Source organism: Cottoperca gobio, chromosome 4 (assembly GCF_900634415.1).
Source record: "Cottoperca gobio chromosome 4, fCotGob3.1, whole genome shotgun sequence".
NCBI lineage: Eukaryota > Metazoa > Chordata > Actinopteri > Perciformes > Bovichtidae > Cottoperca > Cottoperca gobio.
Genome location: NC_041358.1, coordinates 13538401 through 13552047, shown reverse-complemented (window position 1 = coordinate 13552047; position 13647 = coordinate 13538401). Strand labels below are relative to the sequence as shown.

At 37.9% G+C, this 13647-nt stretch overlaps 1 protein-coding gene across 1 annotated transcript; it reads right to left on the bottom strand.

Annotated features, from left to right (window-relative positions):
* Positions 1-431: 431 nt before the first annotated feature.
* On the bottom strand, positions 432-9504 carry ak4 (adenylate kinase 4). The gene is made up of 5 exons (XM_029430143.1): positions 9065-9504; positions 8053-8172; positions 5009-5181; positions 3764-3882; positions 432-2922 (listed from the first exon to the last, which is right to left on the bottom strand). Exons 1-5 carry the CDS (start codon positions 9204-9206, stop codon positions 2880-2882), a joined length of 597 nt encoding a protein of 198 aa, XP_029286003.1. The 5' UTR covers positions 9207-9504; the 3' UTR covers positions 432-2879.
* Positions 9505-13647: the final 4143 nt, after the last annotated feature.

The window sequence follows — 13647 nt, the reverse complement described above, 5'->3', positions numbered from 1 at the left end:
ATGTATGGGACAAACCAAATCCTCAAGATCTGCATTATGTTTCATGCATACACAAACTACAGCGCTGCACCTTCTGGCAAAGGTAAACACAGCAGATGAGACTGATCCGTGGAACTGGGGCACGAGTTCAGACCAATCTCTGCGTCTAATGTACGTGGAGGCACATGGGGTTTATTTACACAACTGAGAGGATTCGACACGAGAGGAGATGTAAACAGTATTCCTATGTACTCGCATGAGCGTGTGTTTATTTACGACTTATCCACCATAGTGCAATATAGAACACCCGCCTGCCGCCTGCTGCTTCCTGTTTTTCTCACATGATATGAAAGATCACACTGAAAAGAAGGGAGGGGCACTTTTCTGAAAGAAAGAAAATATTTTGTAGTTTCAACCAGGCAGGCCAATACTAACAATCAAAACTCGACACATCCGAGAAAAAACAAGCTTTATAATGCCTAAAGTTCAAGTGTGTGGTTACACTGCCCTGTTGCGTACAGTATATTTAGACTGAGAAATGAATCTAACAAGAAATCTGTTAACACCTAAATAAATTAGTATGAATTATCTTATTGTCTGCTTCAAAATAAGATGCACTAAATTACAGTAGATACATTGTGTTGCATACAAGAAGCTAGTACAAGATTAAGTAGGCTCTACATACTCTACTATAGCCTGCAGCTTTGAGAAAATAGTTTTATTGTTTTCAGAATGTAACATGTTTGGACAGCATGGTTTGAAAATAGGGAGGAAAAAAAGCCCACAATCCTGGTGTTACACAAGAGCAGTGGGTGTGGTCGGGTACATTAAACTTTTTACACCACACCCTTACATTCAACAACACTGACTGGCATATTGTGCTCCCCAACATGAAACCAAAGTGTCAAAGTGTCAGAGCATTTCTTTTTAGGATCTTTGGTCTGCCACCTCAAAGGCTTTCAATTTACATACAAACTATTTTTAGACCCTGCATAAGGAAAACAAAAAATGCCACTAAACAAAAACTTTGAAAAAAGGCAGTTTTCACCTCAAAATAAATGTTAAAAGAAAAAGTATCTTTGCAAGTGATGGGTTGCTGCATTGCTAATTTGTGGCTTCATAATGAATTCAGGTGATAACATTTCACTATTAAGTTTGAAAACAGCAGAACCAGCATTAACATAGCTGGAAGATACAATTAAAACCTAGTTGCAATTTCTTTATTGCACTCGTGTGCTTAAGTAAAAGGCAAACTCACATTAGGCGATTAGGTGAAAATATGTCATTTTTCAACTTCATATGGTGCACCAGAAGCTATTCTGTAGGGTGATAAGACTTTACATATCACTAAAACACTAAAAAACTAAAATCAAAATCTACAAAGTCAACATTTTCTAAGTTGTATGACCTGCAACAGTGATTTATACGATCAAACAAACAATCTGAAAGACCTTTACATATATGACCTTGGCATGCTTTTGAATCTTCAAAGTGACCTTAAACTTTCCCCAGCAGTATCTTAAAGTTGAACAACACTGCAAAACATTACATTTTATAAACAATAATCTGACATTTCTATGATTAAAATCTCAAGGCAACCATATATATTTAAAGAAGTGTAACAACATCGAAGGCACTCTTAAGTTCTGGGCATTGGTCTTCATCCCAGCCACAGAGTGTACTGTAGAGTGACTGTGAGGGCTTCTTGAATCCTGTACAAGTCCAACACCAGCCCAGTAGATTGTCCTGCATGTTATCGATCGCAGATTGCATAATATTCATTTCAGTACAAAAGTAAAGAATAGCAGTTCATACAGTGCACATTGTTCACATAATTGATGGATATTTCTAGAAACACTAAACGGAGCAAGCCAAACAATTAAAAACTGGCTCTGCAGGATCGTTGCTTATCTAACAGCTGATTTGTAGCCATATACAGCTTATTAGACACACACACACACACACACACACACACACACACTCAACCTTTTTAGCAAAGATTGATCCAAATAATGTGTGTCTAAGATTGATTTTGGCTTTTGATATGACACAATGCCTCATATTGATCAGTGAGTCAGTTAAGACTGTGGTGAGATTTTATTCTAAATGATTTTGTGATGTGTATTCAGCTCAATGAATGCTACAACTCCAAGTTACTTGCATATTGAAGGGTGATTGAAGAGTTTCATTCCAAAATGATATAGAGTATATTCATAGAGGTGACGTGATATTGTTTGCCTGATTATAAAAAATGTAATTCATTGTGTAATCAATCAAATCTGTAAAAACAACTGACTATTTTAAGTAATATTCCAATACATTTGCTTTTTATTAATGTATTATTTTCAGAATTGTTTTTTAGAGTTCTCTATCACATATTTAGACTGTGTCCTTTTTCTTTTTACCACAGCTTCCCATAATATACTCTGGTTTAAATTCAATGTGTAAGAATTGGAACAATTGCAGATAAAAAGACAAAAGTGTTGCTTGTTGGTGAGTGCTTGAGAAAAAATAAGATTTACACAAATGATCAGTTTTGATATTGCCTTGAAATATCTTAACGTTTCATTATGATAAAGAAGAAAATCACATAAAAAAATCAATAAAAGCTCTAGAAATATTTGCGTTAACTAATTATCTAAAAAAATCTACCGGTGTTTGAATCCCAAACATGTTGGATGACTACAGTTTTGATCAGTGTCCTTATCAGTCTCTCTAAACCTCACTAGGAAAGAAGCTGAAAGCGGAAAGCTGAGGCCAGCATGTGGAAAACATCACCGCACTTCCTCTCGTGGTCTTTTCATTCAGAGTAGTGTCAGGGTGTCTGGGTTTGGAAGGCAGGTGACGGCTGCGTGTGCATCTTGGTGCTGAGGAGGGAGTTTATGTAAGGCCAAATCCGGTCAGTCTCTGTACCGGAAAATGAGTGGCAGGATTCCCTGTGACCTGAGCAAAGAAATAAAATAAGAACAAATAAGAAGACAAGCTTTTAATGAATGGCAGAATGTGGCTTATTAGAGTTTGCATTTCTAAGGAGAACTGTACTGATTCAGCACTGTACTCCTATAATACTGTCAGACTAATGGACCGTTAAATAGAAGATCTAAATCGATGCATCCACCTACATTTTCTTCCTTGTCAAAAACTGGGACTTAAAAACAAAACATCAGCACGAACACTTCTTTCTTATAGGCACAAAACAAATGCGTTTCAACTAGAAGCCATCGTTAGCATTTTGATGGCTTCTCTCTGAAACGATGACTGCTGAGTAAAAGTACTTTTATTGCAAGAAAATACCAAATTCACATGACCCCTTTCATAACCTCCATGTTTTGTTATTGTTTTACATCTGGGTTTGATTTCGTGCGTAACTTTTCAAGTGACTGCACTTCTTTTGAGTGTCATATCTTAATACTCTTATAGGCGCCCTGGTGGGTTCATCTAAAGCAGGCGGCCAATGTACTAAGGCTAAGCAGCAGCCGTGGGTTCGAATCCGACACATGGCCCTTTGCTGCATGTCATCCTCTCTTCCTCCCCCTTTCCTGTCCCTCCAGCTGTACTATACAATAAAGGGAAGAAATATACATTTAAAAAAATCTTAATCCTCTGTGATTATAATGCTATGATGATACTTTGCAATTATTAAACTAAAGACCAATTATCTGCTGGATTATCTATCAAAAATAAAGTTCCAATCTGATTTGTATATGTTTACAGCAACAACTGACACTACTAGCTGCCTGTAGGATAATCCCTGCTAAAAATACAGAGTGTAGTAATTACTGACTTGTATAAGTCTATGACAGGCTTGGCCACATCTTTGTAGTGTCTCAGTCTGGTCATCAATGCTTCTGGTTTGTCATCATCGTGCTGCACCAGTGGCTCCCCAGTAATGTCATCCTTACCCTGAAGAATGTGATACATGGTCAATCATACAACGATGCAACAAATGTGAACTCAAGATCTGTCAAAATATCATAGTACAGGAGATTTCACAGTACAATCACACTGCAGGTAGACACATGCATAAAGCCATTATTGTATCAATACCAGGATCTTTTTGAGCTCATATATTATAAAGATATCAAGAACATAACGTACATTTTTCCTTTTCACAACTTGAGCCTCGATCTTTCCAGCCATTGTTTAATGCTGTTGTCAATATAAAAAGGTACTATTGTGTCATTTTTATATATTAGTTTCAAATGCCTCCCACAGTATGTCACATGAATTCCTTCCTACTCTCCTTCCATCCTTTTTCATTTCTGCATTCTGTTTAATAAAGCAACTTTATCACGTGACCTATTTCCTGTAGTGAGGCAATCAATGGCAAAAGAGGTTGTATACTGGAGACAGCGGGCATTTGCTTTCAGAGCTTCAACAGAAAAAAACAAAACAAAAAGCTCCAGCTGTCACACTATTTCAGAAACAATTATTTTATTTTTAATTATTTAAAGATCCCCTCCAGACATGTTTTAAGATTTAAAAACACTCTGCTAACGTGTGCTTGATGTCTTTTTTCTACACAAAAGGTTTCATTAGTAAGTTAACATTACAGTTACTTCTTCACCAGAATCTATGAAAATTTATATTTTTTCTTTCAAAAGTTGAGCTACTTGACACATTAGACATGTACATGTTTATAATGTATGTTTTACATGCTGTAAGTTATTGTTTCATCAGTATTTATGTTGTATAGGTTATAAATGGTTATATCTACAGATTGTTTTTAAGAACTACACAAAACAGTCAATGTCAAAAGTCAATGTGACAACAAGAACCTTGCAAAGTGAAATAACAAACAGCAGGTGTGTTTTTGTTGTTGTTGTGCAGGATTGTGCGGTAGTGAATAAGTAGATTGTACTTCATCTGGTTCTAATCTGCTGGAGCCAGACATTCAATCCCTACCAGCTTCAAAACACACTGAAACAAATCTTGTGGGGAAGAAACTAAAAGGACAAAATTGTCTTTCAAAAGGAATCAATAATGTGCCACAAAAAAAATATTTCAAGCACTTTTAAACTTTTGAGACCTGCACTTGTGGTTTGTTGAAGCCCATGTTGTAGACTCGGCCACTGGCTGGATGGATCAAGCGGTCGCTCAGTCTCTCCCTCAGAGTCTCGTAGGGGATGTTGAGGCTGATGACCAGGTCCAGCTGGCACAAATTGTTCAGGGCTTGGGCCTGCGACAGAGTCCGGGGGAAACCTAGACAGAGAGCAGAGGGCAAAGTTCAATGTTATACTTTGAAGTATGATCTCTATTTTCCAGTAAACTACATTTAAGACTATGGGGCATGTGTATTTTTTAACTTATGATTATCATGTTGAGTCAATAACATAAGGAAGACATATTGTACATGAATAATAGGCCATTTCAGTTCAATACAGTCTATTTTCCTGTTTCAATGTTTGCTTACAGCCTTAGCGAACAGCAAACAAATTGTTCCAGTTTTCCAGTATCATAGCCTATAGCCATGACATAATAACAAGCTTATGTACATGTTATTGAAAAAAACTGAAACTGAAAAAAAGAAAATAATGCTCTCAGTTGCGTAACCTGGATGAACCCCCAGCAGTTATAACAAGACAAGTCTACAGTCATTGCTCTGTAAGGGTGTACTGAAGCCCAGTGTGGCTTGGAGTTCAATTTGAACAAATGTTGATGTTTAGCAGGTAATGTTTACTATGCTCACCATCTTATTTTAGCTTGTTAGCATACTGGGCATACTTTGCTAATAAGCACCAAACACAAAGTATAGCTGAGGCTGGGAATGAAGTTATGACAACTCATTCTGAAGGGCAACTGAATGTCAGTACTAAATGAGACCATTTTCACAGGAGATGTTTTGACTTGCGAAAGCAGGTGAACACAGGTGACATTAATAACATTAATGACAGCAGCATTCCATGTAGGTGAGCCATCTCCAGTTCTCTGGCATTGTTTATGATGAGTCACTGACATTTTATCCCAGATTATGGTTAATGGACTTGCATTTCTATAGCTCCTTTCAGAGAATCTAATGCTCATTCACACAAACTTCCAATTAGTGGACGAACCGCTCTACGTCCTGAGCTCTACCAACATTGTGCTTTTCCTACTTTGACAGGCCAAAGTGTCTGCTGTGCAAAGGGTCTATGAAGTCACTTAATGTCCAAAGTCATCGTCTAGGAACCATGAAATGTCTGTATGAAATGTGTGCCAATCCATCCAATCCACGGTTGAGTGAAAACGTTGACCTGCTGATGGCGCTAGATGAAAAGTTTAGGGATCACCAAGATCAACATTACCATCCCTCAATCCACGTTGCTAATGTGACCACAACAGTAGTAGATGTACCAAAGTAGAACTACAACTAGAATATTGTTGTTCTATCCACGTGTTATGAAACATGTACATTACATTTGGAATTGGAATACATTGCTATGATCTCTACGGGGAAACTCAGCACCAGAGGGGGTGGCTGGTATTTAGAGTCTTGCTCAAAGATATTTCAGCATGGTGGGTGTTGACTTGGCAAGCTTACTGTAAATAAACGGCATTTAGTTTTAAGGTCATTTTCTCTCTCTTGTTTTTGTTTTAGTATGCTTTGGTATGAATGCAATTGTGCTGGTCCTCTGTTAATTGCTTTCTTATGTGTTGGAGTGCAAACTGGCAAACGCCCTGTAGGTTCCATTGTTTAGTAAATAAATAGCTGTTAAATCTCTCAAACCACCAGAGCGTCATGCTGACCACAAATGAGTGACGGGAAGGCACCAATCAAAAGTTACAAGAGGGAAAGAGACGGTATATTTTGGGAGGGTATATGCTTAAATGTGTCCATGTTAGTCGGTTGGGGGAGGGTAGCAGGGGTTTCATTTCAGTAAACATGATGAACTGAGATTAATGAAGGCAAGGTTTGTGTGTGTGTGTGTGTGTGTGTGTGTGTGTGTGTGTGTGTTGATAAAAATGTGTTTACTGTTCATGTTTCAAGGTTTAAACACATAACACCAACTGGTTGTCTCCAAGAGAGATGCCAAACATTGATGAGTGGCTAATATTTAACTTGAAAAAGACAATGATCCACTGAGTTTTTCATCTTCTCTGTTACTAATGACTCAAACTACCAAAATAGTCTTTTCTATTTTACAACTACCTAAGTTGACACACTTCCATTTCCACAGTACTTGTACTTTTGTATATTCATGGCAAAAATGTGAATTATCATGCATCACATACACACAAATTGACATAGGAATGTAACAATATCACTTCATAGTGACTTGATCTCCACCAGAAATAAAGACATATACACCTGACCTGAACCTGATGTTGGGACAAAGGTCACTTGGCACTAAATGTGAATAAATAATCAATTGTGAAACTTGTAATAGAGTTCAGAAAAGCATGAGGAACTTGGTGGATCCTCCTAAAATCATTGACAAAAATGTTATACCTGTGATATTTGTCTGTACGGATCTGCTGGTACTGGATTCAGTACCTTGGAGTACTAATCACCCACAGATAGTAGGATAATATAGAGCGTATTTTTCCTCTTACTTACTCTTCAGACTCAAGTAAAGGATGCAATGCATTTGGCACTTTAGGGGGGCATGTTTCTGAGCATGCAGAGGTGTAGAAAATACTTGCTTGATGGCCTCCAATAGAATATTACAGTGCCTCCCGGAGCTCAAGAGCTCAAACTGGCTGAAGAGAAGATGGAAGTTATCTGACAGGATACTCCTTGCTTTCTTCCTCATCTTTTTTATCTTTTTGGGTTTGACAACTATTTTGCTTGCCATTGACACAATGCTAGAATGTTTATTCATAGATCTTCAGTTAATGTGAACTAACATTGCTATTAGTCTGGGGATGTTGTGGGTGTCTCCTGGGGTGGCTCCTGGATTTAAGGAGTGGCTGGCAGTTTCCATTTCTGGGCTTGGTGCTGCACCAGAGAAGAACTGATTCCCTCACTACCAATGATCAAAGGATGGCAGTTGATGTATTGTAAATAATGCTGGTGTACCATAATGCATCAGTAGAATAAAGTACAGAACATGCACTCTGATCGTATGAAAACAAAAACACAATTGTTCATACCGTCCAGCAGCCAGCTGTGGCCGATCATATTTTCCAGTCTGGGCAGCATCAGTTTGGTCATCACATGGTCAGGCACCAGCATGCTTCTATCTACATAGGTCCTCACCAGCACACCGGCCTCTGATACACAACACACAGGTAAAGATGCTTCCTGCTTCTAAAGTTGAAAAACCAGTTGAATGCATCCAGGCCTTGATAAAAAACTAACACTTGGCAATATCTGGCCAGATATAGTAAATGGTTAAAACTCTCCCACCTGTAAACTCCCCCATTTTACTCATTTAAAAGTACACTGAAAATACAGGGCCTGCTCTAGAATAATTACACAAAACACATATATTGAATTTACTAGATTATAAATCCTGAAACTTTTAACAACAACAACTTTACTGAAACGTTTAAATTATGACAACCAAGCAGCACATATGTTTCTACTTGCTATCTGCACTGAACTCCAATTTAATTATCAGTGTGCATTGGCCTGGCACATGCTTGGAATTAAATGCATTCCAGTTGTGCGGCTATAATGAGGACGTTTAAAGAGACACAGTCAATGGTTTAAGGAACTATTGTAAAAAAGGAAAAAAAAAGAAACAAAGTCAAGACTTGCAACTTGCAATATGGTCAATATAGTTCAAACTGGGTTGAACACTGAGGCATATAGGTGTTGGACATTTAATCAAGTTAAGTATCTGCACTAGAGGAAAATCGTATAAATAAATAAATCTTCCAATTGTCTCGTGTATTAGCTTGGATTGAAAATGTTAACCGTCAAAAGAGCTTCTAGAAAACAAACTGTGGATCAGAAAATGCGCACATCTCGCGTCATTCTGCAAACGTATCATCTTTTTCAGCTATGATTACATTTTTGTGACTATTTTGTGATTATTATGATATCAAGAGGAAGATTCACACATGCAGCATAGCACAGACTTTTCTGCAGACTCGTTATTCCTGTTGACACCACCAGTGTTGATGTTTGGGCTCCAGTAAACGGGCAGAAGTACCCTACCTGTATTTGCCGCTATACTCTCTCGTAGGTAGTGGCCACTGGACAGATATTGCAGGCCAAAGCTTTGCGCAATCCTTTTGGATATCGTTCCTTTCCCTGATCCTGGTGGGCCCATGATAGCAGCACGGAATAACTTGGCCATGTCTTCCTCGGATGCACAAATGTTAAGTTTCCTCTGCGTGCGTGAGGGAAGGAAGTAAATTACCGCTTAATTAAATAAACTCCTAATCAATTGCACGCATGAGCGACCAAACTGATCCAAAACCTGGAGGGCTTCTAAACTTGTCTTGTAAATGTATCTCTTGAGTCTGTGGTTATTTACGCACTATCTGCGCATATATTGGGTCTATCCTGGTTGGATCCAGTCAAAACGCCCTTTTCCTTTTTTTCTCGCAGGTCCTTTAAGGATACATTACACCCGTCTACGTCTTTACGGACAGAGACTTTTGTCTGCGAATGAATGGGGGAGTCTCTACAACGCCCTATCTTTCTGCGCACATCATCCAGTAAAAATGCGGATGACTGATTCCCATGAACTGCGGGGTAAACTGGTTACTGTAGTTTTTATTGCTTATATAAATTAGGTAAACCAACAACTGTCGCTTGTTACTTTAAGTCATTTGTTTCCCTTATGAGATGGGAAAATAATAGGCCTACTCCTGGATACATTTTACAAGAAAGAAAATATCCTTACATATATCTAATTCTATCAAACAAAAGAAGGTAAGAGGAATAAAAGAAGACGTTTTTGAGAATGTATCATAGTTCTAACTCCTAAGTAGAAAGACCAGAATGTTTCCCTTCATATTAACAAGCAAAGACATAAAAATAAAATATAGAAAAATAAAACTGCATAGCCAACTCATTTCACTGCAACATATCTGAAGTGTATCAGGCCACAGTATGGGAGTGCCCTTACTGTAGAATCTGTCCAGCCTTTTTGTTTGGGAAGCCTTAGGCTTTAAAATATAAAGTTATTTTGTGTAGACAAACTTCCAAGTCACTAATATATTACAAGCCAGATAAGGGCGTGTCAGACAATGTAATGTCACATGATCCTATACAATTTGTTGACATTTGTTTTGCATTTGAAATATGTAATATAATTCGACCACTTTATTTAGAATTATCTAAGAAAAGTTGACATTTCGAGATTTAAATATGCAATAAATAAATTATAGTTACTAATTTCTAAGTATTAGCAAAGTGGACTATTCTTGGATTCTACCACTTGTTGACAGTATTTCTCTAAAATCTGAGATTTTATTGTTCATTATGGTTCATGTGGTTGTTATTTGTCATGGTTTTGCACTGCTGGCAGCGGCTACAGAGAAGCACATGAGTCGCTGTCATTTCGCGCAACATTTGCGGACGGGCGGATACTTGTTGAGAGTCATACAGCAGCGGCAGCGTCCCGGAGCTGTCAGATGTTGCACACAGCCTTCAGTCTAGTGTCAGGGGAGTAACCAGACTAATCCATCAGACAAACAACTCGGAAGATAGACCTTTTTTAGCCTTGTGATTCGTGAAACTACTTTTCGTCTTAACACCCGGAAGCCTGTTTTTAATTATGCGATCATTTTTTTTGTCACATGGCTTTGGAGAATTCAATAACAACAAAAAATGGCGACAATCACGTTGCTCTGTGTGGTCTTGCTGCGTCATAAACAATATTCATGTAAACACGGGGAATTAAACGGAAAATTGCAGGTAAGTGAGTCAAATATTTGTTATATATATAATGCGGACTGAATGTAATTAAAAATAAATGATTATATTTGAATTGTTCAGCATGCAGTTTGTTTTTGGCCAGAAAAGGGGTGTGTATGCAATGCTGGGCGTTAACGTTTGGCTGCACAATATTAAATACGAACATTGCACTTATATTTCGCCTTTAGTCGCTTTTTAAAGAGCATATTTAGCCGTTTTAAATCAGGTATGCGTGTGTATATGTAATGTCAATAACAACGGTTTTGTTTAGATTTTGGCCAACTTTTGTTTATTTTTGAAAAAAAGCAACTAAACGCTTATCAGTTCTCGCTCTTGTCGTTATTCTCGACCATTAGTATCGGAGCCATTTATCTGAATCACTGTCTGTTAGCTTCACGGTTTTGTAGGTTACAAGCCATTCCTCAGTTATTTACATTGAGGGTTTATGCAATATGGACGTGCTTTCTTCACAGAGTCTCCTGTTACATGAACACGGAGCACTCCGCTCTGACAATATGTTTATCCTCCATGTTTAGTTTTTTTGCACATGTTGCTTTCCTTTTTTGACATGAATTTTTTTTGGCCAGTGCCCTGAGCAGCGGGGCTAATGGAGTTGTTTACACGAAGTGCGGAGGGCGGACTGGCGAGGAGGTGGAGCCGCTATGTCGACCAGAGACGCCACTGGACTGCTGGAGAGGCTGCTCGCGCCGAGGGGGGCGGAGCCCGCGAGGGGAATCATAACAAGTCTTACGTCACTCGGCCTTGTGGTTGGTATGAATAATATACAGTAGTTTGCTCCTACCAGGAAAAAAGGTTCGAAAAAAATTCTCTGTACCTGTAATTGTTTAATGACACGACATCTATTGCACGTCTGTCCGTCCTGGGAGAGGGATCCCTCCTCAGTTGCTCTCCCTGAGGTTTCTTCCATTGTTCCCCCTTTAATTTTGGGGTTTCTTTTAGGAAGTTTTTCCTTGTGCGATGCGAGGGTCTAAGGACAGAGGGTGTCGTAACCTGTACAGTCTGTAAAGCACACTGAGACAAATGTATAATTTGTGATATTGGGCTATACAAATAAATTTGATTTGATTTGAATGAGATGAAACATTAACGAACCCTCTGTGTAAGAGTGGAAACAAAGAAATAACAAAAAACGAAATCCTTTCATATGGGAAGAGATTGCAAAATTTCACGGGTAGAAGTTTCATCATATAATGAACAATGAGAGTCTGGCTTTTGCAGGACAGAATCAATGGTTGTGCAAATAGTCAAAACCATACATGAAAATCCCAAATAAATAATTAAAATAACAACATAGTCCTGATTTAAGTGAATATGAGAGTTTACTCCTTTAACTTCGGAGGCTCACTGCTGAGCCACTTTCCCAAAATCTATACTTTTCTGACTACTTCTCTGAAACAAACAGTTGGAAGTAGTTTTTTAAAGATTTCCTGCTGGTGATCATTGGGAGGAAGGATATTTAAAACATGTATGTATACAAATAAAGGATTGTTAGGTTACGTGTCTATTTTATTATGTTGATTAATCTGTTGTAATATTAGCTAATGTATGTTACTTGAACATTATTTATATGGAAACAAATGAAATGCTGGATATACAACATGCATGTGTTTTGTATGAGATATCAAATATTCTGCACAAATGCAAAAGGCAAACTTTTGTTATATTTGCACCTGTTGACCTGGACCTCGGGTATTATGGGTGGATGACGAATGGAGCGAAGCCCTGGACTGCTAGATTTGTCAGGCTGCCCTGGTTCAGTTATCACAGTGCTGATGCTGTCCATCAAAGGTACAGTACTGTGATAACTGAAGGATGGCTGCCAACTTGACACGAGTGCAGTAAATCAAAACACGTTCGGCTAACCATCCAGAGGACAAAAGAGAAGGTGGACAAGTGTAAGTATGTTAATAGAAAATTATAATTGTTTTTGTTTAATGGGATATCCAAAAGTCCATGTGTTTTTATTTACAAAATTGTTTTCCCTCATTGGATTTGTCAGTAAATTATGACAAATCTATTAGCCTGTAAATAGGTGTTATCTTCAACAATTATGTAACTTCTGCTTAACTGTAAGAAATAAAGTGAAATGTATTTTATTCAACTGTGTACGTTATTTCATTCATCTCTGCTTTTGAAAATTCAGCTTATATTGAATACTTTCTGTATTCATATGTCAGCAAAGTTGATTTAGCATTAAAACGAATGTACGACGTGCAAACCTGCATTGGGGAGCACAGGTCTGCAGGCTGAAGGTAGTCCTGAAGGATTGCTCCACATTGTTGTCAACAGAGGGAGCTAAAGATCTATTATTAATGTGCTTTATGGTCTAAATAACAAGGCTATAATAACAAAGCTCTGTTCCACTGTTTCTGAAACTTTAATATGTTTATTTCAAAGTTGTTAAAACAAATGAAATGCTCATCTGTCACGATTCATGTTAAATACATCAAAAAGATTTGTCTGAATCCAGTTTTGAAAACAAAAGAGAAGCTTTTAATTGTTGTTCCTCCCCCCCTCCCCCCAATAAAGCAGAATAGTTGAACATGACACCCATGTTGGCATGGCAGCTGCATTCTCCATTTTGTTATATCTTTCTACAACATTATTGTTTTAGAGAATCATGTGTACAATATGTGAATATATCGCAGATCAAAACACTTGTACTGTGATCTATGATGTCAATACGCTGAAATGAATCATATTTTTCAGAACCCTGTTTTGAATAATACATGTACTGTTTGAGTCATGTCTCATAAACCCCAGGTCACTGCACCTGTCCTAACAATGTTTAACTCAAAGGGTATATACTGTAGCTACTGTGGAAATCCCCAAAGAGTCATGATACATATTTT